The sequence below is a fragment of the Neopsephotus bourkii genome, unplaced genomic scaffold, assembly GCF_033783945.1.
Source record: "Neopsephotus bourkii isolate Nb327-2 ecotype Australia unplaced genomic scaffold, CSIRO-AGI_Nbou_v1 NB_1154, whole genome shotgun sequence".
NCBI lineage: Eukaryota > Metazoa > Chordata > Aves > Psittaciformes > Psittacidae > Neopsephotus > Neopsephotus bourkii.
In genome coordinates, this window is record NW_026901640.1 from 2,786,223 (window position 1) to 2,813,856 (window position 27,634).

Sequence of the window (27,634 nt, forward strand, 5' to 3'; positions counted from 1 at the left end):
CCCTCGCTCGCCGCCGCTGCCGCCGCCGAGGCCTCCATTTTCCCTTCAGCGCTCGGGTAAGGCCGCACCGGGCGGAACCGGCCCCTCGCCGGGCAGGGGGAGCGTTGGCGGCGGCGCTGGGGTTCGGGTCACCCCGCGGAGGGCCCTTGGGGAGCTGTTGCCGGGGAAACAGTGGGGCCGCGCCGGGCCTGGGGCGGCTCCGAGGCCTTCTGCGGTGCGTTGGGCGGCTCCGGTGCAGGCCTATGGGGCCTACGGCGGGCCCTGTGCTCCGGGCCGCGGGTGAGCCTGGCGGTTCTAGGAGTGCCCGTGGTGGAGATGGGGCTGGGGCAGGCGGCCCGGGTGAGGAGCTGCTGACCGGGACCGCAGCTCCCGCCCGCCGGAGGGGCGGTGGGGTAGCGGTTACACGGTGGGGAGCACCGGTAGGGGTGAGGGGTGGGCACGGGCAGAGGCCTTCTGATCCCTGGAGGACGGAACAGGGCCTGAGCTCTGTTACACCGGTGTTCGCATCGCCCCGCTCCTCCGGTGTGATTCCCGGAGCATTCTGTTTGGTTTAGCAAGCTTGTGATAGCGTCTTCCATGAAAATCCATGGGGCAGCAGCTTGGGAAGACCCTTTTGGGGCTTAATGGCTGGCTAAAAGGTGGCAAAAAAAGGTAGGGATGAAGGAGTGGTGCCACAATGGGGTGAGGTTATTGTGGAGTTCCGTCGGCATCTCCCTGCTTGATTTTCCTGACTATGGTGCTGTGGAGAAGGAGAAGTTAATCCTACATTATTTAGGCTGTGATTACCTGCAGAGAACAGGTAATGTGGAGTGGCTGAGGTGTGGTAAATGATACACTGCATGTGTAAGGAAGGTAACAAGCACTGCAGAGGCTGACTCTTTTACTATGCAGGAAAGAGCTGATGGTGTCTCAGCACTTTCTTTTAAAGCATCCATCACTGCACTGTAGCCTAATGAGGAGATGTCAGAATTGCTTTAAAGGAGCAAAAACAGAACAGAAGACATTACGTTGCTGTATAAAGCGTTGGCAGTTTGTGCCCTGGCTCTTGCTGGTGGTTCTGGTTTGCCCATCTCAAAAGAGGAGCAGTGGCAAAGGGGCAGGAGCAGCGTGGATGAGCAGGTTTGGGGCAGAGGAAGCTTTCCCTTCCTTACATTAGGGGAAACTTGCTGACGTGGGATACAAATCAGGTGTGTGAAGTCCCGTGCACGTCAGAGAAAGCGAGGAGGAAAGATGAGTTTTCAGTTTCTTACAGGAAATTCTGATGCAGCAGGGCTAAAATAAACAGGAGGAAGTGCTTTTTCACACACCGTGTTATTAAACTGTGGCAGAGGATGTGCTGCCACCCAATAGCGTTGAGGCAGTGGGGCCAATGGGGAGCATTAAGAACTAACAAAGTAGGTGTGGGAAGTTCCAGAGCTGCACTGCTTGGGCTTTCCCTGTTGCAAGCCTCTTGGTCTCCAGTCATCATTTCACTCCTTCTCGTGATAGTCTTTTACTGCTGTGGATGTACTTAGGCCAAGCTAAAATGAATTTCGTGAGCATTTAGTAGGCCAAATAAATAGATTTGCTTTCCTTTTGTACTGAGTCAAGTTTCCAGCCTCTTATGCTCATGGAGCTTTCTGAATCCTCTCCAGCTAACTTAGAATCATAGAATAGTTAGGGTTGGAAAGGACCTTAAGATCATCCAGTTCCAACCCCTCTGCATGGGCAGGGACACCTCACACTAAACCATCTCACGCAAGGCCTCGTCCAACCTGGCCTTGAACACTGCCAGGGATGAAGCATTCACAACCTCCCTGGGCAACCTATTCCAGTGCCTCACCACCCTAACAGGAAAGAATTTCCTCCTTATATCCAATCTAAACTTCCCCTGTTTAAGATTGAACCCATTACCCCTTGTCCTGTCACTACAGTCCCTAATGAAGAGTCCCTCCCCAGCATCCCTATAGCCCCCCTTCAGATACTGGAAGGCTGCTATGAGGTCTCCATGCAGCCTTCTCTTCAACAGCCCCAACTTTCTCAGCCTGTCTTCATACAGGAGGTGCTTCAGGCCCTGATCATTCTCGTGGCCTCCTCTGGACTTGTCCCAACAGCTCCATGTCCTTTTTATGCTGAGGACACCAGAACTGCACACAATACTGCAGGTGAGATCTCACGAGAGCAGAGTAGAGGGGCATCGTTTTTAGTCTTAACTATCCAGAGGTAGACTAAGAACTAAGCAAAACTATTCAGTGATGGCTTTGGCAGTGGACCTACGTGACCTTAAGTGGACTGTGAGTTGAATTGTGACATGGCAGAGGTTAAAACAGTCCCTGCCCAAACTATCTCCCACCCAAAAATACCCCTCACAAAACCAAAGTTAGCTTTGATCAGGGCCTTGATGTCATTTCTCACACAAAGAATGGGGAGAAGCCAAGAACTTGCTTCTCTTCAGCACCCATGCTGTAGTAAAGCCTAGATTAGCACTTGGGTTTTCTGTTTTGGGCACCAGCAATGATACCCTGAGGTTGATTGCTGAAGAATAATCAATGTATCTTGCTGTGGGGATGCTCCTTGGTTATTCTTGGTTGTAGCAGCTGTTCCTGATGCTATCCTGCACATGAGGACCACCCTAACTGGCATGGAGCAGAAGGTTTATCCATAACACTGATATTCTGCAGGTGCTCTCAGTGTACTGGTGTTGATGTTGAGTGGGAGAGGCCGTGTTCAATGCGGGGGCACCTCTCCTTCCCTCACTGGCTGCTCTGGTGATGTCACAGCATTGCTGTTGTCTTTGGTCCATCTAGTGCCTAGTGGCTGGAGTGTGTCTCTGGCTACAGCTGTACATATATATCACCTGTAGGAGCCTGTCTGCTTGTGCAGGATTAGGCATAAGCTCCCTGTGGTTTTGGTTGCTCTAGTGCAATTTAGTACTTGCTCCTCTGCTGCAGTGTTGCAGGAGCAGGGATGCTGCTGTGCTGCTCTGAGGAAAGGCCCATAGCATGATACAGCTGAGCTGGCCCCAATGCTTATCTGTATGGAATCTTTAAACCCTTCTGTGTGACACACAAGTGGTGCTGCTGGAGTGGGGCTCTCTCTGTGGCAGCAGTGCTGGTCTGAGCTCTGTGTCTCCACCTGCTCTGGCTGCAGTCTCTGCCACCTTCCTGTCTTGTTTTATCTCAAATGAAGGCCTCTCTGGCACACAGGCTGGGAGAGGCACCTTTAGTCCGTATCTGATTCAACATCTCTTTGGTAATAGCTACCCTTCCATTTGCTGTGCTAAGTGACATCCCTGCTGTCCTGAGCTGGATCTCACTGGAGCCAAAAGCACCCGGTTTTGTGGGTGGGTGGCTTGTGTGGAACCTGCTCAGCTGCATCATTAAATGAGATGGGTTTCCTAAGCCCCAGTCATTCCCTGTGTCCAGACAAATTTGATTTGGCATGAACTGAAATTGCCAGGAGATGATAGAACAAGTGATGACAAAAAAAGTTGGAATTGTGGGTGAAGTGGCAGAGAATAGTGAAATTGTCTGTGGAGCTGTGGTGAGGGGGGTTCTTTCATCCTGGATTTGCATGTTGAGCATGGACAGGAGGGAGATGAGGTTATTAAACTTGGAAATGCTCTAGGAAAAGCCACTTAGCCTGTTATTTATGTTAATACAACCTGATGGATACTGTGTATGTTAATACACCCTGATGGATACCTGTAGAAGAATTGGTGAGAAAATGTGAGGTTGACATGATATTCACACACAGGCTGGCGAACATAACAGTTCCTGTTCCTTTGCTGTATATAGCCACACTATTCATCAGTGGTGTTTGCTTCAGGGTTTAACTAGCATCTGTACTGCCCTCTGAACAGTTACTGCTGAGAAGGATCCCTCAATACACCTGTGTGAATTCTGCAGCATCCTCTTGAGGACAGGCATCACCCTGTACGTACGCACGCATCCTCTTTGGGTGCAGAGCAGTAGCATTGGCCTGCTGCAGTGTCTGCCTGTCTGGAGCATGGCAGATAGATGTTGGCCACAGCCATGTAATCCACAGCCAAGGAGTACAAGCTGCTATCTGCTCGTGTCTGAAAGTTGGCAGAGGTCTTTGCCTTGTCTTTGTTGTGGGTTTTCCTCAATGAGATATGGCCAACATGCTCCTTTGGAGCTACTCATAATTTAGGACTTCAGCTCAGCCTTACACCTTTTTGTTGCTTTTCTTTAAGTGAGGAATAAGTCCCTGGTTTTCCCAGTTGTGTTTGTGCACCAGATGTGTGGATCTCAGGGTGGAACAAGAAGTCCTGCACACAAGAAGTGTCGTGGCAAAGCCTTGATCAGGTTGTTCCATACGGGACCAATTTCCTTCAGCTGTTTGTTTGCAGTGGGAAATGATTAAGGAACATTTGGAAGCGTGTTTGCTTAAGTATCGTTCCCTGCCCTATGGAGTTCTCATCTTTTTGCCTTTCTTTTTGGTGTGTGTTAAATTACATCAGATGTAATTTCACGTGAAGGGTTTGGCTTTAGATCTGAGCTGCTTTTTGTACCTTCCCAAAGCCTGGTGGTTCTTCCTGGGCAGGAGTTGTCATCTTCACACCCATTTGAGGGATTCATTTGGGTTTTTGTCCCCTAGCTGACAGGGTGAGCTGCTCTTGTTTTGATGTATGTAAAAAGGAACCCAGAAATTCCTTTGGAAAGTTTGGAAATGACAGCAGGCTTTGTAACCACAAGAAGCAGAAGCTCAGAGAGGCAGAACTTGAGCCATGTCTTTATGAACACACACTTTCCTTTGTACCAGACTGGATTTATACTGCTTCCAGAAACCCCAGTTGGGGAAAAACATCAAACAAAAGGTTCTGGGTATACAAAACACCCCATATCTGTGGTCTCATCTATTTATCTGTGGAAGGGACCCCTGGATTTGGCTGTGTGGGCCAGTGGAGTTGGGCAAGCGGCAGCTCCTAGCCCCTTGTTTGCTCCCAGGCCTTTTGTTTGCTCCATGGGGCTCCACAGAGCCTTGCTAACATCCTCCAACTCAGTCAAGGCCCTTCTCAGCATCACCCTGGCTTCATTAACTGCGTGAGGATTACTCACATTAACATCCTAATTGGTTGGACAGTGTGCCCAACAGCGTGCAGTGTCAGTGGCAACTTTCCTGGCTGTGTGGGAGGGGATGGATGGGATGGAGGGCTTTGGCTCCATGTGCTGGTTCAGCCTCAGCCCAGAGCTCAGCTGTGCAATGAATATTGCTGTGACAGGTCCTGTTCTGCTTGCTGAGACATGGGTTGACAGGAGCTGGCAGCATTTGGCCACTGGCTTTGCTTGCCTAATCTCTCGTGACGGGGATGTCCAGGCAAGGTGGACCCTGGGTAATTCAAGGCCTTGATAGATAATTTCAAGCCCTCTTGCCTTAGGTGACTTCTCTCCAAAACCCTGTAGGGGGAAGTGCTTGTGTTTTGCTCACTCAGCTGATGTGATGGACGTTTCCTCTTCCCCCAGTTGCACTGGAGCCGTGTGTGAGAGCCTGCAACCATGTCTGACTTCGTCGAAAGTGAAGCAGAGGAGTCAGAGGAAGAGTACAACCAGGATGGGGAGGTTGTGCCCAGAGTAACCAAGAAGTTTGTGGAGGAGGATGAGGATGGTGAGTCTGCCTGTCAGTTCTGAGTTTGCTGAGTTGTCTGGGTGCCTCACTGCTCTGTTTTACGTCGCATGACTGCAGATGGAGCATTAACTGTGCTATAATAGCATGGCCATCTGTAGTCGATCATCTCAGCTGTTTAAGTGCCTCCTTTCCTTCAAGTGCTTAGGTGGTTTTATATTTGGCAACAGAAAATACACTGCTTCACCCCCGTGGCACTTGCAGGCACACAGTTTGGTAGTAAACAGTAGAAGCAGAGCGTTGTCCAGTGTGACCATTCCACCTGTTCCATCTGCAGCAAGAGCGTGAAATCACGAGTCAAGAAGCGGGGTTGTGACAAGAGCAGCTGCTGGGTTCTGCGTCAGTAGAAGCGTTCACTTTAAACTCTCTGTGTGGATAGTGTGAAGGAGTCTTGGCAGAGAACCAATGCGTAAATGTTTAACACTTGCTGCTCTTCACCCCAGATGAGGAGGAGGAGGAGAATCTCGATGATCAAGATGAGCAGGGGAACCTGAAAGGATTCATTAATGATGATGACGATGAGGAAGAAGAAGAGGAGGAAGAAGCCAGTGACTCCGGAGACTCTGAAGATGATGTTGGCCACAAAAAGAGAAAACGCAGTAAGTTTTATGTTCATAGCAGCTCTCACACTGTCCTGCCAGAGAGCAGAGCTCTGCCCTGGGTGTCTGCAGGGGCTGGGTGACCTGTACCCTTAGTACTGTTGGTCCATTCCCAGGTTAGTAGAGTGTAACTCTTCTCTGCTTTCTTCTCTTAGCTTTTGACGACCGCTTGGAGGATGATGATTTTGATCTCATTGAAGAGAACTTGGGAGTTAAAGTCAAAAGAGTGAGTTGTGTTCACATGCTGCTGGTAATGGGGTGGTGGGTCAGCATGAGGGAGCCTGGAGTGAGCAAGAGGTGCCTTCTATCTGCTCCTACCCTTTTGGGGATGAGTGCTTGAAGGAAGTGGCATTTTTCCCTGCCCAGGCAGCTGGGACCTGGTTTCCTAGAGTTTGCAAAACACTTTTGATTCCTAAAATCTGCTGTGCTCCTCCCTTCCCACCTCTGCACAACAGCTTTAGGAGCCTGTTTGCCAGTAACATTCTCCTGCATGATGCTAACCTCAAAGTCACCACAGGCTATTATGGGCTGTAAAGCTCCTTCCACAATGCTCACTAGAGGCACACCAAGCCAGGGTAGTGCTGGTGGTGACAGCATGCAGGTGACACAGTCCTCAGCAGGCAGTTATGTTGTGTGTGTACTGAGCCCCGTGGGTACCTTCAGCAGGGCTGCCAGGGGATGGCCCTTCTTCCCTTTGTGCCTTTGCTGGGCTCCATCCTGCTCCCTGTCAGAGAAGTGCAGTCATGGCCTGGCAGAGGCCACACTGAGCCCGGTGTCCATGCCAGGAACTGTGGGCCCTAATGAGCTGTTTTGCTTGCAGCAAAAATTCAGGCGTTTGCGGAAAATGTCCGATGATGAGGATGATGAGGAGGAAGATTATGGGAAGGAAGAACACGAGAAAGAAGCCATTGCTGAAGAAATCTTTCAGGATGGCGAAGGCGAGGAAGGAGGGGAAGCTGTTGAAGTTCCTGTTCCTCCCCCAGAAGAGGAAGAGGAGGAGGAGGAAGATGAATCTGGTGAGTGTGGATGGTCAGTTACATCCAAAGCGTTAAGGCCAGGAACCAAGTTAAGGCTTTCTCGGAGCTACAAGGAACTAAAGGCTGAAGCACCATCGTGGTAAAGCTCATTTTGGTCTGATTAGTACAGTCTTTAGAATGAAGTGATTCTAAGTGCAGAATTAGTTTATCTAAACCACTTTGTCCAGAAGCAAATTACGTGTGCTGAGGTGTTGAATGTTTCTAACATGGAAATGCTTCAAAGGAAGGCACTGTTTAGTACCTAGTAGCACAGCACATGGCACATGCCTCCTTTACTTGAGTATCAGCCTGTTGCCACTGCTAATACCATACTGAAAGAGCATCAAGAATTCTGTCTGCTGCCTGAAGCAGCAAGGCCTTTTCTGACTGCAGTTCAGTGCACTGAGCTGCAGATAGCTGCCAGATGGCTTTGCCTGTGTCTGGAAGTTCATTCTAGCTTGTTATTGTGGGTCAGGCTCCTGGAATGTTTGAGGTTGGTGTAGGAGATGCTGTGGGTAGCTGGGTAGACTGACAGCCAGCAGCGGCCTAGGCCTGTGGTGAAGGCTCATAGTTGCATGAGCTGAGCTTTGTGATAGGTACCAGTTGAATATGTGAGGTCCTGACTAGTAAATTGTTTCTCTGTGTCCAGACATTGATGACTTCATTGTGGATGATGATGGACAACCTCTGAAGAAGCCAAAATGGCGAAAGAAGCTCCCTGGATACACAGATGCGTAAGTATTGATTGGAAGTTGGCCTGGAGCCTCAAAAACGGTGCTCAGCTTGAGTCTTGCAACTGCAGAGTGATTCAGCTTGTGGCTGGGTACTTCTGGTCTCTTTGCCTAAAGGAACCTAGTAAATTTAAACATGGAGCCTTTGGTCTGTGATTCCTTAAATGTCTGACTCCTTCCCTGGATTTTTTACAGGGGTACCAAAACCAGTCCCCTAAGAGAGGTGTTTGCATGTAAAGGTCAAAGAATTGTGTACTTATCTGTGTGTACTTATCTTAGAAATCTATGATTTTTTTAGCCTAGAGGGAAACTAAAACTTAGATTTAGGTGCTCTGGCCTCTACTGTGTGGCTAGAAGGATGTTCTGTGACTAAGTGTGGGGCTAAATGGCAGCTTTTTGCCTTCCAGTGCTTTGCAGGAAGCTCAGGAAATCTTTGGTGTGGACTTCGACTATGATGAGTTTGAGAAGTACAACGAGTACGATGAGGAGATGGAGGAGGAATATGAGTATGAGGATGAAGAAACTGAAGGGGAGACCCGTGTACGACCCAAGAAGACCGCCAAGAAGCGCGTCAGCCGGCGAAGCATCTTTGAGATGTATGAGCCCAGTGAGCTGGAGAGCAGTCATCTAACGGACCAGGACAACGAGATCCGCATGACAGACATGCCTGAGAGGTTCCAGGTGAGGGAGGAGGGACCAGAAGGTATTTCAGCGTTCAGATGTATTGGTGACATTGTGAATTGTGTTAGCTGTTTTAGCACTGGTCCTAGGTTCTCTTTGGCCACTGGGTGCCAGTGTTGCACTCCCGGGCTTGTGCTCAGCTAAGATGTCGTTTATGGGGGATGCTGTTAGGAATCCCTTCAGTTGTTCCTCTGGATAACAAGAGGTACAGTGCCAGAGGAGATTTGCTGTGGTTTCTAGACCACCCATTTGCCAGCCAGCACATACTTGTTCTGTACCAATTGTAACTCACTTTAATCCAAGTGACTGGGACTTACACTGCTCTCAAAGCAGAGTCCTGTTTATGCTGCTGGGAATCATTCTGATATCTCATATTTTTGTCTTAATTTTACCCTATATTCAGATTTTCACTGAGCAATCCATCTCCCTTTATGTTAACGTAATTCTGTGCAGAGACTTGTTGCCCTCCCTTGTAAAAGGGACAGCTGAAGCTGCCAGCTCTTCAGAAGGACCTGTTTTCCCATGCCAGTGTGCACAGCACAAGGGAGTGCTCTTTGGAATGTCTTCTAGCCATATATAGCCTGTTCAGACATTCTGTCATCCTCATGGTGATGATTAGAGCAGGCTTCTGGAAGAGAAGTGTCTGAGACTAAAAGCCCAGGGAGGGTTTGGAGCTGCTTTGTGTTCTGTTATCCTGTGTCTGCAGCAAGAAGAGTGAAGATAGAACAGATTGAAACAGAGGATGTAACTGCAGAGGGGTTTGTGTCTGGTAGGAAGAAGGGGATACCCTGGCTTGATCCTCACAGATTTCACACCATTGCAGGCCTTTCCACAAGCCTTTGAGAGAACTGTATCTGCCTTTACTGGTGTAAAGCCAATGCAGGTTTCTTGTATGCTCAGAAAATGCAGATACTGAAATGCTGTCCCTAGCAAAATTCAGTGGATATGGGAGGTATTGAGGCCCTATAGGCAACTTGCAGCTCAAAGCAGTAGTTTCCAGGCCTTTTGGAAAGATGGTAGCACAAGCCCTGGTGTTGCAGGTACCTCTGCTCATCCTGTTGTCTCCCCACAGCTGCGATCCATCCCGGTGAAGAATGCTGAGGATGATGAGTTGGAGGAAGAAGCTGATTGGATTTATAGGAATGCATTTGCAACACCCACCATCTCCTTGCAGGTAAAGGACTATGCTGGGACTCGTGTCCTATGTGACTTCCAGATTTCCACTCTAGAGACGTTGTTCCACGAGACTGCTGAATGCGGTGCCCCATGTATGTTTCTTTCTGGTTTTCAGCAGGTCATTTAACATACATGCATCTTCATCCTCACATCCACAAAACGGGACAAAAAGGCACACAGAGAAGTTGCAAGAATAACTGAGAATGATTGAAAGATCTCTTGAGCCACAGTGCACTTAGAACTAAACCAGTATTGGCCATGATCTGCTTTGCCCAGATGCTGCTTCTCTCCCTTTAAGCCAGTCAGGGCTAGGATGCTTTTCTGTGGTCTAAAATCAGAGCATGTACCTAAGCCTGCATTCCTAAGACTGCTGTTTTCCACCCTTAGCCCAGGCTGGTCTTTCAGGGAGGTCAGCTCAGGAATACAAGCAACACAACATGTTTCTCCCTTTCAGGAAAGTTCTGACTACCTCGACCGTGGACAAGCCAGTAGCAGCTTCAGCCGCAAGGGTCCCAGCACCATCCAGAAGATTAAAGAAGCCCTGAATTTCATGAGAAATCAACACTTTGAGGTAATTTTGCCCCATTGCCATGACGAGGTCTGAGTGGCTGTCTCCTTATCCAGACAGGATTAGCAGAAGGCCTGCTGGAGGCATTTAGGGCAGCAAACTAGAAGGGACTGAGATACCTGGTTGCCTCTCCTGTGGCAAAACGGTGCTTGTTGGTGCAGCTCATCTTATATGAGCTGTGGTAACACAGGTTTTTAAGGCCTGTTTGATTGGGCTGCTGTCATCACATTTCCCTGATCCTGAACAAATGATGTTAACTGAAATGGAGGAATTTCAGACTCTCTTCAGTCTTGCTTAGTCCATTCAACCTATTCTCTAAGGTGCTGCCTGACGCTGCAGAAGCTCTTTCGTTTATAGTTTTCATCCTTAAGAGCTGGGGCATGGCTTGTTATATTTCCTACACTGCTGCTCCATTAGCTTGTTCTTCCACGTGGAACAGGAGCATTCTCTGGTCTCCTGCATGGTGGTGACGAGTCTTATTTCTGACCCAGGTCCCATTCATCGCCTTCTATAGAAAGGAGTATGTGGAGCCAGAGCTGCACATCAATGACTTGTGGAGGGTCTGGCAGTGGGATGAGAAGGTGAGGAGTGTTTTCACTGCTTGTTATCCCATTGATATTTAAGATGTCTTCCCACCTAGCCTGATTCTTTCAGCAGATTTTGTTTTGGCTGTGGAGACCTTGTGTGCTTTTTTTACCCATTACATGCATGTTTGCTGTCATGTGGTGGTAAAGGGTTATCTGACAAAAGAGGATTCAAAACAGGCCTTCCCTTCACCAGATTCCTTTTGTGTAGTGACCTTCTATCAGGAAAATCCGAACATTGATGTTATTTTCTTCTATTACTACAGTCCATCTTTGAGATAAGACCTGCTACATGTCACATCTGGGCTTGGCTGTGGATAATGATTTGATGATGGTTTTTGTATGACAAATATCCTGTGATCCTGAGAGCCCCTGTCTGGGAAGGGAGGAGACAGATGTGATGCCCTGTGATGGTGCATTTCACTGGAAGTCTTTTGTTCTCATCTTAGTGGACCCAGCTGAAGATCCGCAAGCAGAACCTGACACGGCTGTTTGAGAAGATGCAGGCCTATCAGTATGAACAAATCTCTGCTGACCCAGACAAGCCCTTGGCTGATGGAATAAGGGCCCTGGATACTACTGACATGGAGAGGTATGGTTCCATGGCTTATATTCATTCCAGAACAACTTGAAGTGTGTATTGACTTGCCCAAACAGCACAGGCTGGCTGGCCACTGCAGTGCATTGACTTTAGCCTCCCTATAAAGCCAGTACTGAGAAATATTTAAGTCTCTCTTGGAAGATGAGCCCAAGTGCTCCTTCTGCCTGTGACCTGTAGCAGGGCAGGTTCCTTGAGTGCTCTGACCACGGCTCAGCTGCAAGCAGGGTGTAACATGCTGGCTTTCCATACCATAGGCTGAAGGATGTGCAGTCCATGGACGAGCTGAAGGACGTGTATAATCACTTCCTGCTGTACTATGGGCGAGACATCCCCAAGATGCAGAATGCTGCCAAGGCTGCTCGAAAGAAGCAGAAGCGTATCCGAGAGGATGGTGAAGAGGAGGAAGGTTTGTCCCCAGATCTGATAGTCTCCTAATTGTGGGCTGGTTGAAAATCCTGGTTTGAAAGAATGGTAAGGAAGTTTGTTGAAAAGCCCGTGTGTTTGCACAGAGCAGCTCTGCTGCTCAGTTCTACCTCAGGTTAGTTCCAGCTCTTTCAGGCATCTCTGATCAGCCACCTTGATGTGTGTTTTAGTGTGCAGCCCAGAGATACTGCTATTAAAACTGCAAAAGAATGAAACTGAAGAGAAGATACTGTTTTCAGGGTGTTTTTTCTAACCCTGAATCCTTTTAAGACTATGACCTTTGAGATGTGCTTGTGGAATTTAGGGGATCTAATGCACAATGTAGGTTGTGTTTAATCCCTGTGCTGTACTTCTGACATACTGCAGCTGTCTGGATGCCTCTGTAAAGAGGCCTTGCTAAACACATCCTTCCTATAGGTGATGGGGAGGATGCAGAAGATGATGAGCAGAAAGGGCCTGAGCTGAAGCAGGCTTCCCGGCGGGATATGTACACCATCTGTCAAACAGCTGGGCTGGGTAAGAGCTGCTCTCTGTCATGCTGAGCTTGCATTGGCTTACCTGTAGAAGGAGAACTGATGGTTAGCTCAGTATAAGCTGCTTGTCCTTATTGGTTTTGTTGTTTTCCTGTTACCAGATGGCCTGGCTAAGAAGTTTGGTTTGACTCCTGAGCAGTTTGGAGAGAACCTCCGAGACAGTTACCAGCGTCATGAGACAGAGCAGTTCCCTGCAGAGCCCCTGGAGCTGGCCAAGGATTATGTGTGTAGGTCAGTGGGGGGGATGTGACACAAGGGAGGGGATCTGGAAGCATTCTCAGCTCCTAAGCCTTCATGTTGCCTTTCTGCTTTTAGTCAGTTCCCAAGCCCTGAAGCTGTGCTGGAAGGAGCCCGGTACATGGTGGCTTTGCAGATAGCCAGGGAGCCTTTGGTCAGGCAGGTCCTGAGACAGACTTTCCAAGAAAGAGCCAAAATCAACATTTCACCAACCAAAAAGGGGAAGAAGGTAAGGAAGGGGAGCTCTGACTGTATGGGTCAGTTTAGGGAAGGATCTAAATAACATACAATGCTCTTTTTGCATCTGAAACCTTCTCCCATGTCAGTGGCAACTCACTGAATCTCAGAGCAGCGTGTGAGCTGGGCTGTTGCAGAGGCCAGCTCAGCAGTGTGCTGCCATTTTTAGTCTCAGCATTTCATCAGACCTGATTCTTGCTGTTAAGATGTTGCCTTCAATTATTGGAACAGTCTCTGTTTCTCTGGGACTGGGAAGGAATTCCACTGTGTCCTGCTGGGGAAGGAAATGCAGACTGGCAGGCATAGGGGCGACAGGGTGTTGAATAAAAACCATTGTCTGCTGGGGTATACAGAAGGGTCTTTCTTCAGGAATGCCTTGCATGCATGCTGACTTGTCTGTGCTCTCCCAGGATATCGATGAAGCCCACTATGCCTATTCCTTTAAATACTTGAAGAACAAGCCTGTGAAGGAGCTGCGAGATGACCAGTTCCTGAAAATGAGCCTGGCAGAGGACGAGGCACTGCTCACTATAGATATCAGCATTGACATGAAGGGAGTGGAGGGGTGAGTCCTCACTGGCTGTGCCATTCATGCCTTGGCAGAGCTCGTTCATCCAGTGCTGCTGTGCTGTTAGAGCTCTTCTATAACCCAGACTGCCCCTGGAAGTCATGGCCTGGTGCTTTCTTGCACCTTTAAAGTCAGGCAACCTCTTAGGGTCTTGTCTGCTTAAGTTTTCAGTAAGATGAAGAAAAAAATATCTCTCTTATTGATTTGAACCCTGAAGCCTTTAGGATTTTTCTGGAAGGTGATGCCCCCAACTACACTCACTCTGTGCTCCTTGGTTCTTTCTCTGCACATCTGAGGAGCCACACTGCGCAATGTGGCTGTGGGCTGCCCTGTGTTGGGCTGATCAGGCCACCAGCATGGCATTTGGCTTTGGTCTGTCTCACAGCATAGCTCTTGCAACTAAAGGACTGTTAGAAGGATTAGCTCTCCTTTCTAATTTCCAGGCATCTTCCTGAAGCCAAGCTGCTGCTATTGCATCCCTGTGCAGGAATCTGCCAGTGGTGGTGTCAGTGCAGGCATTTGAAGCCCTTTTATATCTCCTCCTCTTATTTCTTGCAGCTATGGTAGTGACCAGACATACTTTGAGGAAATCAAACAGTTCTATTACCGGGATGAGTTCAGCCATCAGGTGCAGGAGTGGAATCGGCAGCGTACGATGGCCATCGAGCGGTCCCTCAACCAGTTCCTCTACGTGCAGATGGCTAAAGAGCTGAAGAACAAGCTGCTGGTGGAGGCCAAGGATTATGTCCTCAAGGTGAGAGGGAAGAGCTTGGGGTTACAAATGCTCACAGTCCTGCAGCATGCTGGAAATTGCTGCTGACAAGCCATACACAGGCTCTTTCTTGGGGAGGAGGAGGAGGAGGCAGGCAGGGGTCTGCATCTGGTTCTCTCCCAAGGTTGGAGAAGAAAAGCAGGCATCTCAATAGGGAGGGGAGATGAGCTCCGTGGGACTGCAGAGCTGGTTCCAATCCTGACAGAATACAGTCTTGCTGCCTTGAGCAGTCCATGACTGCCCCATCCCTGGCAGTGTACAAGGCCAGGTTGGACAGAGCTTTGGGCTGCATGGCCTAATGCGAGGTGTCCCTGCCCATGGCAGGGGTTTGGAACCGGCTGATCTTAAGGTCCTTTCCAACCCAAGCCATTGTATGATTCTGTGAGCTTCCCTCTGGAAAAGGGCTCTGCCAAAGCACCTGCAGTGGATTTTCTCACTCCTCAATCTGCTTTCCTGTTCTACCAGGCTTGCAGCCGGAAACTGTACAACTGGTTAAAAGTAGCTTCATATCGTCCTGATCAGCAAGTGGAGGAAGATGATGATTTCATGGATGAAAACCAAGGGAAGGGGATTCGGGTGCTAGGCATTGCCTTTTCCTCAGCCAGGTAGGAGGACAGGAATTGCCTCTGGATCCCTGTACAGCTTTAGCAGCTCCCCGTGTCTGAGTGATCTCTGTTTTGCAGGGACCACCCCGTGTTTTGCGCCCTTGTTAACGGAGAGGGTGAGGTTACAGACTTCCTCCGGCTGCCACATTTCACTAAGAGAAGGAATGCCTGGCGTGAGGAGGAGAGGGAAAAGAAGGTGAGCCTTGGTGCAGCTATTGTTGGGATGAATGTCTGCATGTTGGCTATGGGACCATGCAATCCACTGTGGGCTGGAGAGGAATAGTCAGTCTGAAGACAGCTCAGGCCTTGCCACTCTTGCATGCAAACGTACTGCCTTTTCCCCACCCTGTCATTTTCCTGGCAGAAGAGTTGTTTCCAGTTATATTCCAGCTCATCTCTTCTGCTCCTCGTATGGGGAGTGGCACTTGGGCAGGCTTTTGACTTCCATTGCTACTGTCCTGATTTTCTGTAACATCAGAGCACAGCGCCTTTCCTCTGCAGAGCCTTCCTGTCTGACCTTACAGTGCTCAGGAGCTGCAAGGCTGGCCTGTGGAGAAGGCCTTTAGCCATGTTCATGGCATGGTGGCACATCAAAGTGGCACTAGGGGAGGATTTACCCTGTGAAATAGGAAGCCAGGAGTGGTTCAGTACCCAGGAGTAGCTCAGTACAGAAACTCTCCAGCTTTATTGCTCTGACCTGTCTCACCTCCCCTGCCAGGCCCAGGATATTGAAACCTTGAAAAAATTCCTTCTGAACAAGAAGCCTCATGTGGTGACAATTGCAGGCGAGAACAGGTTGGTCTTTGTGTTCCTTCCACTTCCCAGTCTCCTTGCAGTCCTTCCCTCATGCCTGTCCATATTTCACTTGTTTCTGTCCATGGGGTTATCTCCCAGAGTGATCCCAGGACCCAGCTTTGTGCTCTCCCCTCAGTCTCCTTGGCTGTCTCTCCCTAGGGATGCTCAGATGCTGATGGAGGATGTAAAGAGAATTGTTCACGAGCTGGATCAAGGGCAGCAACTGTCCTCTATTGGAGTGGAGCTGGTGGACAATGAACTGGCCATCCTCTACATGAACAGCAAGAAGTCTGAGGTGAACCTTCTGTTATTTCAGCTATCCCTTAGTCTGTTGTTCATTCGTGCTGTCTCATCCTCTGTTGTGCTGGCCCTACCTTGCATCATCATCTGCCTCGTGTGATTCACTTAGTGATGTACTGATCTTTGGATCAAGGCACAGCATCTTACTTAGGCTTCCCTGGAGAGATCAGCACCAGCAGATGTACAGAGTAGATATTGATGTAGTCTGAAATTTGAGTCTTGCTCAGATGAGTGAGTGGGGTTGTTTCATTCCTGCTTGCTTCTGACCTCAGCTCTCTTTGTGCTGAGCACCAAATGCTTCCCTTGTTCCGATCCCATCTGAAGTGTCTTTGCTGCTTGTGCTACAAAGTGTGAAAACACCATGAGGGTTCTCCCTGATTCTCTTGCAGAATGAGTTCAGGGATTACCCTCCTCTGCTGCGTCAGGCTGTCTCCCTTGCTCGCCGCATCCAGGACCCTCTCATAGAGTTTGCCCAGGTCTGCAGCTCTGATGAGGATATTCTCTGCCTGAAGCTCCACCCTCTGCAGGTAACTTCATGAGATCCTTGGGCAAGAGAAGGTTGTTTGGGAGGCCTGGGACAGTTTGTTGTCAAAGAAAAGCATTTCAAATTGAACTCATGCAAGTTCTGCCTGGTTTATGCAATATTCAGGAAACACAGCATCTTTTTTTTAACCTCTTTTAACTCATCTGCCTCCTGCCTTTAGGCTGTTTCAGGGGTAACTGAGGTTCAGCACAACTCCCAAGAGCCAGCATGTTACGTTTGGCACAGCTTGCTTATGGCAAAGTGTCGCAAGCATCTCCTTGTGAGGCTAACACCTCTCCTTTCTGTCAGGAGCATGTGGTGAAGGAGGAGCTGCTGAATGCCCTCTACTGCGAATTCATAAACCGTGTGAACGAGGTGGGAGTGGATGTCAATCGGGCCATTGCTCACCCTCACAGCCAGGCTTTGCTGCAGTATGTGTGTGGCCTGGGACCACGCAAAGGCACCCATCTGCTGAAGGTAAGGAGGCTTCTGTCCCTGCTTACAGAAACAGTGCATCATATGGCCTGATAGCAGTGCTTTTAGGAGATGAGTCAGGGTCCTGTGTGCCAGATGCAGCTGACAGCTCCATTGACATGTGTTTTAGTAGGTGTTATCTCACTGCGCCCAACCCTGAAGCTATGCAAAGATTTGTGTCTTTGATAGACCCAAGCAGGTCCCTCAGTCCTATGTAGCTCCTGAACCCACAGGGATGATTGCACTGTTAACAGTAGGAAGACACCTTCACACGGTAGAAAACACAAGGCAAAAAGCCAGTGCTTTTCCCAAAAGTTGGAGCTGTTCCATGTGGAATCATCTTTTATACATGCAGGCAGGGAACAACAGTTTGAGTTGTCCTCTGCTTTTCCCGGAGGACCCTTGTGTTTAAATAGCAAGGTTTCTACTATTCCCTGTCTTTCCAGATCTTAAAACAAAACAACACACGTCTGGAGAACAGGACCCAGCTGGTTACCATGTGCCACATGGGACCCAAGGTGTTTATCAACTGTGCTGGCTTCATCAAGATTGACACGGCATCGCTGGGTGATAGGTAGGTATTGGAGTGCATCCAGTGTCATAGAGGGTATGGAGTTAGCATGAACAAAGGCTGAAGCAGTCTTGTGCCCTGGAGCCCATATCCCAGGAATTTCTGTGTGGCCTCTCTGATTCCTGGCCAAATTCAGGTATTGTTGGTTATTAATCTGATCCCTGAGGGCAGCTAAACTCGTACAGCAATGTGAGCTGCACAGCATTAATTATATAGGTTTGAAAGACCCTTTGTGGTCAAGAAGAACTAAACTAAAACCAGTTACTCCCTAATGCAGGAATGTCCATCACTAACCCATGTGCACTTTGGCTTAGCTTCTGCTAGTCCTACCAATGGTTAAGAAAGTTCCAAACTTGAGGAATAACTCCACAATTCAGCTTCCTCTTAAACTAGGAGCAATATTGGGAAGTTTGTGGAGCATTAGGTTACTGGTAACTGAAGAGAGAGGTTTTTGGAGGACAGCAGTAATCTAATTTCTAAATCTCTAGCATCCAAAATGCCTGGCTGTATCTTTGCAGCACAGGAGCTGCAGACTGGAGTTTATGTCTTGCATTGGTTCCTGCTGCTTAGCAAGGAAGAATTCCTTGTGTCCCTTGTAGTTTGCTCCATAGAGGACAGCGGTGGCAGAGCAGACATGCAGCAGTCATAGTGCTCAACAGTGTGCTTTATTACTGAGCTGAAGGAGGTGACTCTGGAACCCTGCAGAGCCCTTCTCTGAATCTTGTTTTATTTCAGCACTGATTCCTACATCGAAGTCCTAGATGGGTCCAGGGTCCATCCTGAAACCTATGAATGGGCAAGAAAGATGGCAGTGGATGCCTTGGAATACGATGAGTCAGCAGAGGATGCTAATCCTGCAGGAGCTCTAGAGGAGATCTTGGAAAACCCTGAGCGTCTGAAGGACCTGGATCTCGATGCCTTTGCTGAAGAACTGGAAAGACAGGTGCACTGGGGGTTCCTGGTGCTGAGAACCAGAGGGAAGCTCTGCTATGCAGCTCAGTTCCTTACGTTTTATAGCTGGTGACCCTTATTCTTTGGGGGAGCTGAGCATTCAGCTGTTGTAAAACGCTTGAACAGGCAGTATGAGTATTCAGTGTCTGACAGTGGCGTCTAGTAAATGCTTACACGTGGGGCAGAGGGAGGAAGGAGGCCAGAGACAGTAATTAGACCATTTAAGCTGTTCTCCCTGAAATTACCTAGCTATTTTTCTGAATGTATTGGGACTTTCAGCCTCAGTGTCCTGTAACTGAGTTTGATGGTGGGTTCTTCTTTGCGTTCCTCTGTTTTTGAATTTGGTGTTTGATGAGTCCCTTGAGTTCTTTAATAACTTGCACTGAATTCCATACTCGCCTCCTTCCTGCTCCTCATGGCTTTATAACCTTTGAATACCACACAGGGCTACGGTGACAAGCATATCACTTTATATGACATTCGAGCTGAACTAAGCTGCAGGTACAAGGACCTGAGAACCCCATATCGTTCTCCAAACACAGAAGAAGTCTTCAATATGCTGACCAAAGAAACTCCAGAGACTTTTTATATAGGTACATCCCTGGTTTCTGTCATCCCAAGTTGCTTAAGTCAACGTGTAAAGGGCAGAGGGATCTTTGTGAGTGTGATGCTGGGATGGTGCTATGATTGCATGTGTCTGAAGTAGCTTTTCTGGGTGGTTTTCGAGCACCTATATGTGCAGCTACCTTAGATTGAGGGCTCTCCCATTCCCTGCAGTTGGCTTGCTGTTGTTCATTCTTCCTTTCTCCTCTCCCATCACACCACAGGTAAAATGATCATCTGCAACGTGACTGGCATAGCCCACAGGCGGCCCCAGGGCGAGAGCTACGACCAGGCGATACGGAACGATGAAACTGGCCTTTGGCAGTGTCCTTTCTGTCAGCAGGATAACTTCCCTGAGCTCAGCGAGGTGGGGCTGCTGCTCCTCATGGGGCTGCCTTTGTTGAGAGCCTGCAATCAGCAGGCTTGAGCATTCTGTAGGGTTCTTGAGAGACAAGGTATCTGCAGTACCCCGTCTGAAAGTGGCCTTTGGCTGCAGCTATCTGTTCCACTTTAGACTAATTGCTTCAGTATGGATTTGACAGCTCCTTTATGGCTGCATTATGGATTTTAGTGAATTGGACTAAGAGGGAAATGGACCTGGGGCTAAGCTGGCCAGTTCTTTGCAGATACATAAAGCGGGTTTGTTCGTGATCTGGGATTGTGTTTTACGCAAAGAAACTGCCTGTGACACTGAGAACAGAAGGTCGTTTTGCCACCTGCTCAACTTTAAGAACTTATCTGAACTCCCTGCTGCTTAATGCAGCTGTACTTTAGGTCTCTTCTAAACACTGCTGAATTCCAGCCTTGGTAATCCATGGCTTTAAAACCCTATAGCATTCATTAGACACCAGCCCTAGCTGCAAGCTTGTGTTCAGGATCTGAAAATGTTCTGACCTTCCTGGTTACAAAGACCCACCCATAAGCTGAGTAGAACCAAAATAGGGTAGCACACATTGAAGTCCTCTGTCCCCTGCCCTTCCACTTGTCTTAGCTGGTCGCACCAGTTTGCTGACACAGCTTTTAGACTTGATTTTGAGTGTTAGCTGCTGAGGCTATTTTGTTTTCATGCTGAATGACTTTTACTTTTGCCTTGCTCAAGGTTTGGAATCACTTTGACAGCGGTTCCTGCCCAGGTCAGGCCATTGGAGTGAAGACACGTCTGGATAATGGTGTCGCTGGCTTCATCCCAACAAAATTTCTTAGTGATAAGGTGGTCAAGCGGCCAGAAGAAAGAGTAAAGGTATGAAAGCAGTGGATTTCCACATATCCAGCAAGAGCTGGAACAGCCTGGAGCCAGTACCAAAGAGTCAGGGCTTGGTTAACAACACCATTCCCTAAATGACTTTCCAAACCTTTAGTTTCATTGAAGGACTTTGAATCAGCAGCAAGTTCAGGTTCTGGTTAATGTCTTTGTCCCCCAGTGCAAATCTCTCTTGGCAGTTGGTGGGAACCACGTTAATCAGTTAACATGTTGCACTGCAGAAGGATTTATTATCATCTGGCTCAAGTCTGGGTTTAGGAGAACAGAAGGCATTCTAATGCAGAGCTGCCCTTTGTTTTGGCTTTCTAAAGAGTTCACAAAGCTGCTGCTAGGTATGCAGGGGTCACTTCCTTTCTCTCATAGCTTTTTCTTCTGTCTCAGTTCACTTGTGGAGGTCAAAGTTACTGGTCCAGAATTACAGGTCTTGCTCATGACAGGGACTGGGGTTCTGGAGGACACAGAATCACGTATTTTTATCACAAGATGAAATAGGGGTTTAAAATCTTTGCTGTCTTTGGGGGTCCCGTGCAGGTGATGGATAATCCTGAAAGCTCAAAGGTCTCAGCATTTCTTTCAAGAGCCATTAACTTCAGCACGGTTAACTGGACTAAGACATTGCACTGTTTGTGATGGCATTTTCTTTCCCATTTTATTACAGCAGTCCTTTGGATGTTTTCCACTCTGTTTCAGAACAGACTTAACGCTTTCTTGTACATACTGAAGTCCAGTTTTGCAGTTCCCATTGTTAAAGATATGTAAAGCAGCAAACTTTATTGTCCTCAGCCTCCAGACATGCAGTTTCCTGTGTGGTCTGGAGCATAGGTAGTAACTTGCTGGAGAACTGCCCATTTTTCCTTTAATCTCTTTTGATTCTAGTCCTCTTGGGGATCAGTTGATTTTCACTTTGAACTGAAGGCTCACTTTTAAAGGCTGTATCAGTCTGAAGTAGGTGAAGTAGCTTGTACCTCCTGTTGGCAGCATGACCCCACACAGATTGCTGTGTAGCGCAGGGAGGCTGGTGCATCAGCCAGACCTGCTGATGAGCTTTGCCTGCCCCTCTCCTGTAGGTGGGAATGACCGTTCACTGCAGGATTATGAAGATTGACATTGAGAAGTTCAGTGCAGACCTGACCTGCAGGACCTCAGACCTGATGGATAAGAACAATGAGTGGAAACTGCCTAAAGACACCTACTACGACTTTGACTCTGAGGCAGCAGATCACAAACAAGAGGAAGACCTGAAAAGAAAGCAACAGCGGACAAGTGAGCCTATAATTTTATTCTCCCTCTTGATGCTAACCTTCTCAGGGTGCTTCGGGAGAATAACCACAATTAGGCCTGTAGCTGGAATGAAGCAGTTCCTCTTGGAAACCCAAACACTCTGCTTTGTTCCCTAGCTTACATCAAGAGAGTAATTGCTCACCCATCATTCCACAACATTAGCTTCAAGCAAGCTGAGAAGATGATGGAGACCATGGACCAAGGGGATGTGATTATTCGGCCAAGTAGCAAAGGGGAGAACCACCTGACTGTCACCTGGAAGGTGAACGATGGGATTTACCAGCATGTGGATGTCCGAGAAGAGGGCAAGGAGAATGCCTTCAGCCTGGGCTCCATGCTTTGGATTAACACAGAGGTAAGAGCCCTGCAGAGCATCTTGCTGTGCAGAATATGTCTGAGAGCTGTATACTAGAATAAGAGTTCCTCATCATGCACCCTATATACCTCTTTAAATGTGTTTCCTCAAAGGAGTTTGAAGACCTGGATGAAATTGTTGCTCGCTATGTCCAGCCAATGGCTTCTTTTGCCAGAGACTTGTTGAATCACAAATACTATCAGGACTGCAACGGTGGAGACAAGAAGGTAAGCCTCTCCTGGGGTGTAGGAACTTCTGTAGGAGATACAGGAGTATTACATAGATTTCTTTGTCTCAGGACAGGTCTTAAACTCTTTGTGTCTGTCAGAAGCTGCTGCTGGAGTGAGCTCTCTGGTCTTCCTCTTGTTGCTTGGGGCTTGGCAGTCACTTTCCAGCCATAGCTATAGGAGATTCTGTCTGGGAGCAGTGGAGATAAGAGAGCAATGGGGATATGGTGTGCCGTCAGCATCAGCAAATGTCACTGAGAGCAGTTTGCTTCCTGTGACCTGCTGACATCCGTGCACCAACCTTGTGCAGAAGCAGTGTGGTTGGTGTTCCTTGTTGGATTGGGAGCATCAGGGCTGGGAAGAAAAAGGGCTGACCACAGCATGGAGGGAGATATCCATGGGCTCTGTGTGTTGCTGGAGATGTAGACTCGCCTTGAGCATTTCTCTTCTTTCTCTCTTTAATTAGAAGCTGGAAGAGCTGCTCATAAAGACCAAGAAAGAGAAGCCAACGTTTATTCCCTACTTTATTAGTGCCTGTAAAGATCTACCCGGCAAATTCCTCTTGGGATATCAGCCTCGAGGCAAACCAAGGTAAATGAGAGGCAAGCCCAACCTCTGCAGTTGAGTACTGCCAGTACCACACCTCAGCTTACTGCTGCCAGTTTTCCTTCCAGCTCTGTCAGTATCCCTGTAAAAGTCATGCCTCCCTTACCCAGGCTGTGGCCTCCTGACAGTAGAGGACCCATGAATGGAGTAAATCTTACCCCAGAGACTTGTGTTTCTAACCAGCTGGCTGTTACAAACAGTTCTGCCCTGTGCTGGGAGTATCACAGGAGTATAGGCAGAGATTGATTGATTTTGCTTGGAAAGGAATGGTATTTTGGAGCAATTGTTTGACAGCAAAATGGGTAGGTCTGGCTGTTCATTAGCAGTATGGCCATGGCTGTTCATTAGCAGTATGGCCATGGCTGTTCATTAGCAGTATGGCCATGCCTGTTCTGACTGTGACCTGTCAGTGTGAGGGTGCACGTATGGCTCTGAAGCAGTCTGCAACCTCATGTCCTCTCCTGCATTCACCACTCCTCACAGGATAGAGTATGTGACAGTGACACCAGAAGGATTCCGCTACCGGGGCCAGGTCTTCCCTACTGTGAACGGCCTCTTCCGATGGTTTAAGGATCATTATCAGGACCCTGTTCCAGGTGAGCATCCCAAAACTTGAATGCCTCAGCTGTCTTGCCTTTCAGCCAGGTGGCCCTGCAGCAAAAGTTGGGTTTGTCCCTTTCCTCTCCCTTAGCCTCCTGCTCACATCATTCCCTGGTAACATAGCCTGTTGTCTGCTTATTCAGATCCTGAGCTTCAGCTGCTCTTCCAGAACTAACCCATCTCTCTTGGTTTGTATTTCATACAGGTATTACCCCAAGCAGCAGCAGTCGGACCAGGACTCCAGCCTCCATTAATGCTACTCCAGCTAACATTAACCTGGCAGGTCAGTGCAGGCCGTTCCTGGTTGGGACTGGGATGCGAGTTCCTCATCCAAGCTCTGCTTTGTCTTAAGCGGTGGATCTTTCTTGCAGACCTGACCCGTGCAGTGAATGCTCTACCACAGAACATGACTTCCCAGATGTTCAGTGCCATTGCTGCTGTGACAGGCCAGGGACAGAATCCAAATGCCACCCCTGCACAGTGGGCATCCAGTCAGTATGGCTATGGAGGCAGCGGAGGCGGCAGCAGCGCGTACCACGTAGGTGTCACTTAAGTGTAAAGGTTGGACCAGATGGCCCTTGAGGTCCTTTCTGACCTGGTATTCTGTGATTCTATGAGATTCCTGCTGTATGGCTTCTCCTTGTTGCTAGAAACCATCCCATGGGGGGCTCCACTTCAGGGGTTACTTGTTGCCTGGGTCCTATTTGTGGTACCCAGTGGCAGCCTGGCTGGATTCTTGTACCAGGCTTCCTCTTGCCTTCTGTCCCTGAAGAAAGAGGCCCATAACCCAGCCCTGCTCTGGGGAAGAGGGGAAGCAAGTAGCAGTCTGGGTCTGGCCCCCAAGGAATGTGGCAGGGTGGAGGGGTGGGATCCAGCAGTGAGGGTGCACAACCTCCTGATTGTGCCCCTGGACTGGCAATGTGAGCTGCCAGGGGAAGAGATTAGCTGTGAAACTATGTGCTGAGTTTGCAGGGCTTTTGAGCTCAGCGTGCTAATCTCCGAGCTGCACCGGCAGGAGAACACCTCAGCCTGACCCAAAACCCAGGGGCTTTTTAGGGAATAAGATGGAATTGGACAGTTTCAGCTTACACTGAAGCCTTTCCTCATGTGTGCTGGTGCCTGCCTCCTCCCAACCCACACTGCCAGCTCCATCAAGGCTAAATCCAGCTGCAGACGAACTGGGTACAAAAAACACACCCAGCCATTAGAGGCCTTATGAAGAGGTGCTGCAAGACAAGGCTTGCAGGGAGGAGTGATCCTCTTTTAGACCACCTCGGGAGGCTTTCATGGAGTTTGGCACAGCCAGCACTGGGGAGAGGCAGGAACTGTGCATAACCCAATGTGTTAATCATCAAGACAATCTGAAGGGAGATGAACACCAGGAGGCAGAGACTAAACACTCCATTGGGCTGAGCCAGCCAGCCTGGGATCTGGGAAGGAGCCATCTCGGAAGCTGCTGTGCTCACAGGGGAAGAATTCATCTGTTCTTCAAACCCACTGTGGGACATTCCTGCTAGCTTGCCCCAAAGTGTCTCTTGTGCCCACCTCTTACAGCCCTTACCTCTGCTTGGCTTAAGCATCTCCCCTTGTACCCTGTGTGGGGTGAAGAAGGAAGGCAGGATGCGGTGGCCAGATTGGGTGGGTGATGAGGAGATCTCAGGGGCACAATGCCCTGTGCTCAGCAGGGTGTTGTTCCTTCTGCCCTGCAGCCTCCATCCCCTGGGCAATGGCCACTGCAAACTTCTCCTTGCCCAGATGAGGGGCTCCAGCAGGGCTGGGAGTGCACGGTGAGGATGTGCACCAGGCTCCTGGGCAATCAGAGCAATGCAGAGCCCAGCAGGTTTTGCCCTCTCTTCTAACACCATGTGCTCTCTGCAGGTCTTCACAACTCCAGCCCAGCAACCGGTGGCCACCCCTCTGATGACCCCCAGTTACTCCTACACTACCCCCAGCCAGCCGATCACAACGCCTCAGTACCAGCTCCAGGCCAACACCACACCCCAGTCCACCCAGTCCCAGACGCAGTCCCAACCATCATCCAGCTCCAGGCAGAGGCAGCAGCCAAAGTGAGTGGCCCCAGTGCTGGGTGCACATCTAACTGTGTGTCCCATCCTGATTTCTGTGGGGTGGGCTTGCCTTGCACCTTTCCTGCATGGGATCCTCAGGGATGGAGGGCTTGGAATCTCTCCGTCCATGTGTTTGATGTTGTGCCTGTGTCATTGCAGGACCACCAATCACGCTGCCATCGACTGGGGGAAGATGGCCGAGCAGTGGCTGCAGGAGAAGGAGGCTGAACGGAGGAAACAGAAGCAGAGGTTGACTCCTCGCCCGTCTCCCAGCCCCATGATCGAGAGCACACCCATGTCCATCGCTGGGGATGCCACACCGCTGCTGGATGAGATGGATCGATAGGTGCTGCTGGGCCTGACCTGACACCTCCACTCTCTTCTGGGAAGGGGAGAAGAGAGTGAACAGTTGAAAACAACTCTTCCCTTAGCCGCATAACTCCTGTTTTATACATCGTGGGAAGTGACTCTTAGTGACGTGCACCTGAGCAACTGAATAGACTTGGCAGGGCTGGTCTAAATATATGTACTATATATAAAGAATTATATCATAGGAAGGGACACTGCAGTGGTCTCTGTGTTCTAGGCCCTGGTTCACCATTTGGGAAGCTCAGCAAAGTAATTCTGTTGTCAGATGAGTCTGTTCCTGTCCATGCACAACAGTTCTGCTCTCACCACAAAGACTAGGAAGCAAACGTAGCTGGAAGAGCAAACCATGGGCCTAGAGTGAGCTTGTTACATCTGGATTCTCCCCAACCCTGACTGTCATCTCCCTGAGAGCACAGAACCCACAGGGGTTGTGTCAAGCAAGCCCAAGTTCTCAGTTCCTGTGGTTGGTTTGCTCCACGGTTTCATGCTCTGCCAACCGCTGGCTGTGTTCATAGGGGCCCAGCACTGGAGCTCGGGGTCTTGCTCTCATACCAAAGGCTTGCTCCTTCCTTTGGCTTCTTTTTGGAACAGTATTTATTTAGTTTTGATTTATGATTTCTTTTCTAATCAGACTGCAAAGCAAAGCAGCAGCCACCAGCAGCCATCCCAAGCACGGCACAGACACGTGGGGCTGGAACGCAGCTGCTCCTATGGTGGAGAACACGAAGCAGCCGGGTGTGCATGGCATCCTGCTCCGTGTCTGCTTAACCCTGCCCGCTTGTAACCAAGAGGGGTGAATAAATAGTGTTTCTACAGAGCTCTAGCTGAGAGCTTTCCTGCCTGCACCCCGTGCTGCCTGCCTGCCCTCTCCTCTTAGCGATGGATTTGCTTAGAAGCAGAGTTGAGGGGTGGAAGTGGATGCTCCTTCTTCCTTTTGCTGCTTGGAGCGTGCTGAAACTCTCCTGGAGAAGCTGATTTCTGTTGTGCTGATGAATAATGGTTCGGTTTGGATGCATCTTAGAGACATCACATGGATATCCAGGATACCTCCTGGAATCTGGTGTCTCTCTGGCTGGGAGAGGTACTGGGGGGGGGGCTTGGGAAGGGGCAGGTGATGTTGGATAACTTTGATCATGTCAGAAACAGCCCACTGTGGTATTGCAGCACCGAGAGCCATTCCTCTACTGGGACGTTCCTGCTGCACACACTTGCCTCTCTGTTGCTTTGTTAGTAGGGATTTTCTATGGAAGCAGAGCCTTTGTTCCTTCCAAGGGCTCCTGGTCGGGCTCCTCTCTCTAGGAAGTGAGCAAGAACAGCAGATCCCAAGAAAACAAAGGTCTTTTTTGCATGTAAATGCTCCTGAAGAATGGCAGCGATCCGGGGGACAAAGCAAAGCTGTTTCCACAGAGAAACGCAGGTCCTGGCTTGGGCACCATCCCCTCTGCAGTACTGGGGGGGCTGCCACGGTGCTGTCCCCCCCCCGCAGGCGTGGGCTGGGGATGTGTGTGGGACCCGGGGCTGCTGCACTTGCGGCTGTACTGACCTTAACGCTATTTTCTTATGTCCTGAGCTCCATATGATGGGAATTGGAGCGGGAGCAGCTCCTCCACAGGGAAGTGTCAGACCCAGGGCTGGGGGTTGCTTGTGCGGTGCCTGCTCCCGTTTGTTTGCCTCTCTTTTGGGTTTAGTTTCACCC

At 49.3% G+C, this 27,634-nt stretch overlaps 1 protein-coding gene across 1 annotated transcript; it reads left to right on the forward strand.

Moving 5' to 3' along the window:
- The first annotated feature begins 39 nt into the window (after positions 1-39).
- On the forward strand, positions 40-26,755 carry SUPT6H (SPT6 homolog, histone chaperone and transcription elongation factor). The gene is made up of 37 exons (XM_061363454.1): positions 40-56; positions 5,466-5,607; positions 6,069-6,224; positions 6,380-6,450; positions 7,045-7,240; positions 7,890-7,974; positions 8,379-8,652; positions 9,725-9,826; positions 10,283-10,399; positions 10,888-10,977; positions 11,430-11,572; positions 11,836-11,987; positions 12,422-12,520; positions 12,639-12,768; positions 12,853-13,003; positions 13,422-13,576; positions 14,138-14,333; positions 14,817-14,956; positions 15,035-15,152; positions 15,675-15,751; positions 15,911-16,046; positions 16,441-16,578; positions 16,884-17,051; positions 17,495-17,622; positions 18,355-18,562; positions 19,016-19,163; positions 19,398-19,540; positions 20,273-20,413; positions 21,502-21,697; positions 21,832-22,070; positions 22,184-22,297; positions 22,764-22,888; positions 23,387-23,499; positions 23,709-23,786; positions 23,875-24,041; positions 25,382-25,569; positions 25,729-26,755. Exons 2-37 carry the CDS (start codon positions 5,499-5,501, stop codon positions 25,913-25,915), a joined length of 5,178 nt encoding a protein of 1,725 aa, XP_061219438.1. The 5' UTR covers positions 40-56; positions 5,466-5,498; the 3' UTR covers positions 25,916-26,755.
- Positions 26,756-27,634: the final 879 nt, after the last annotated feature.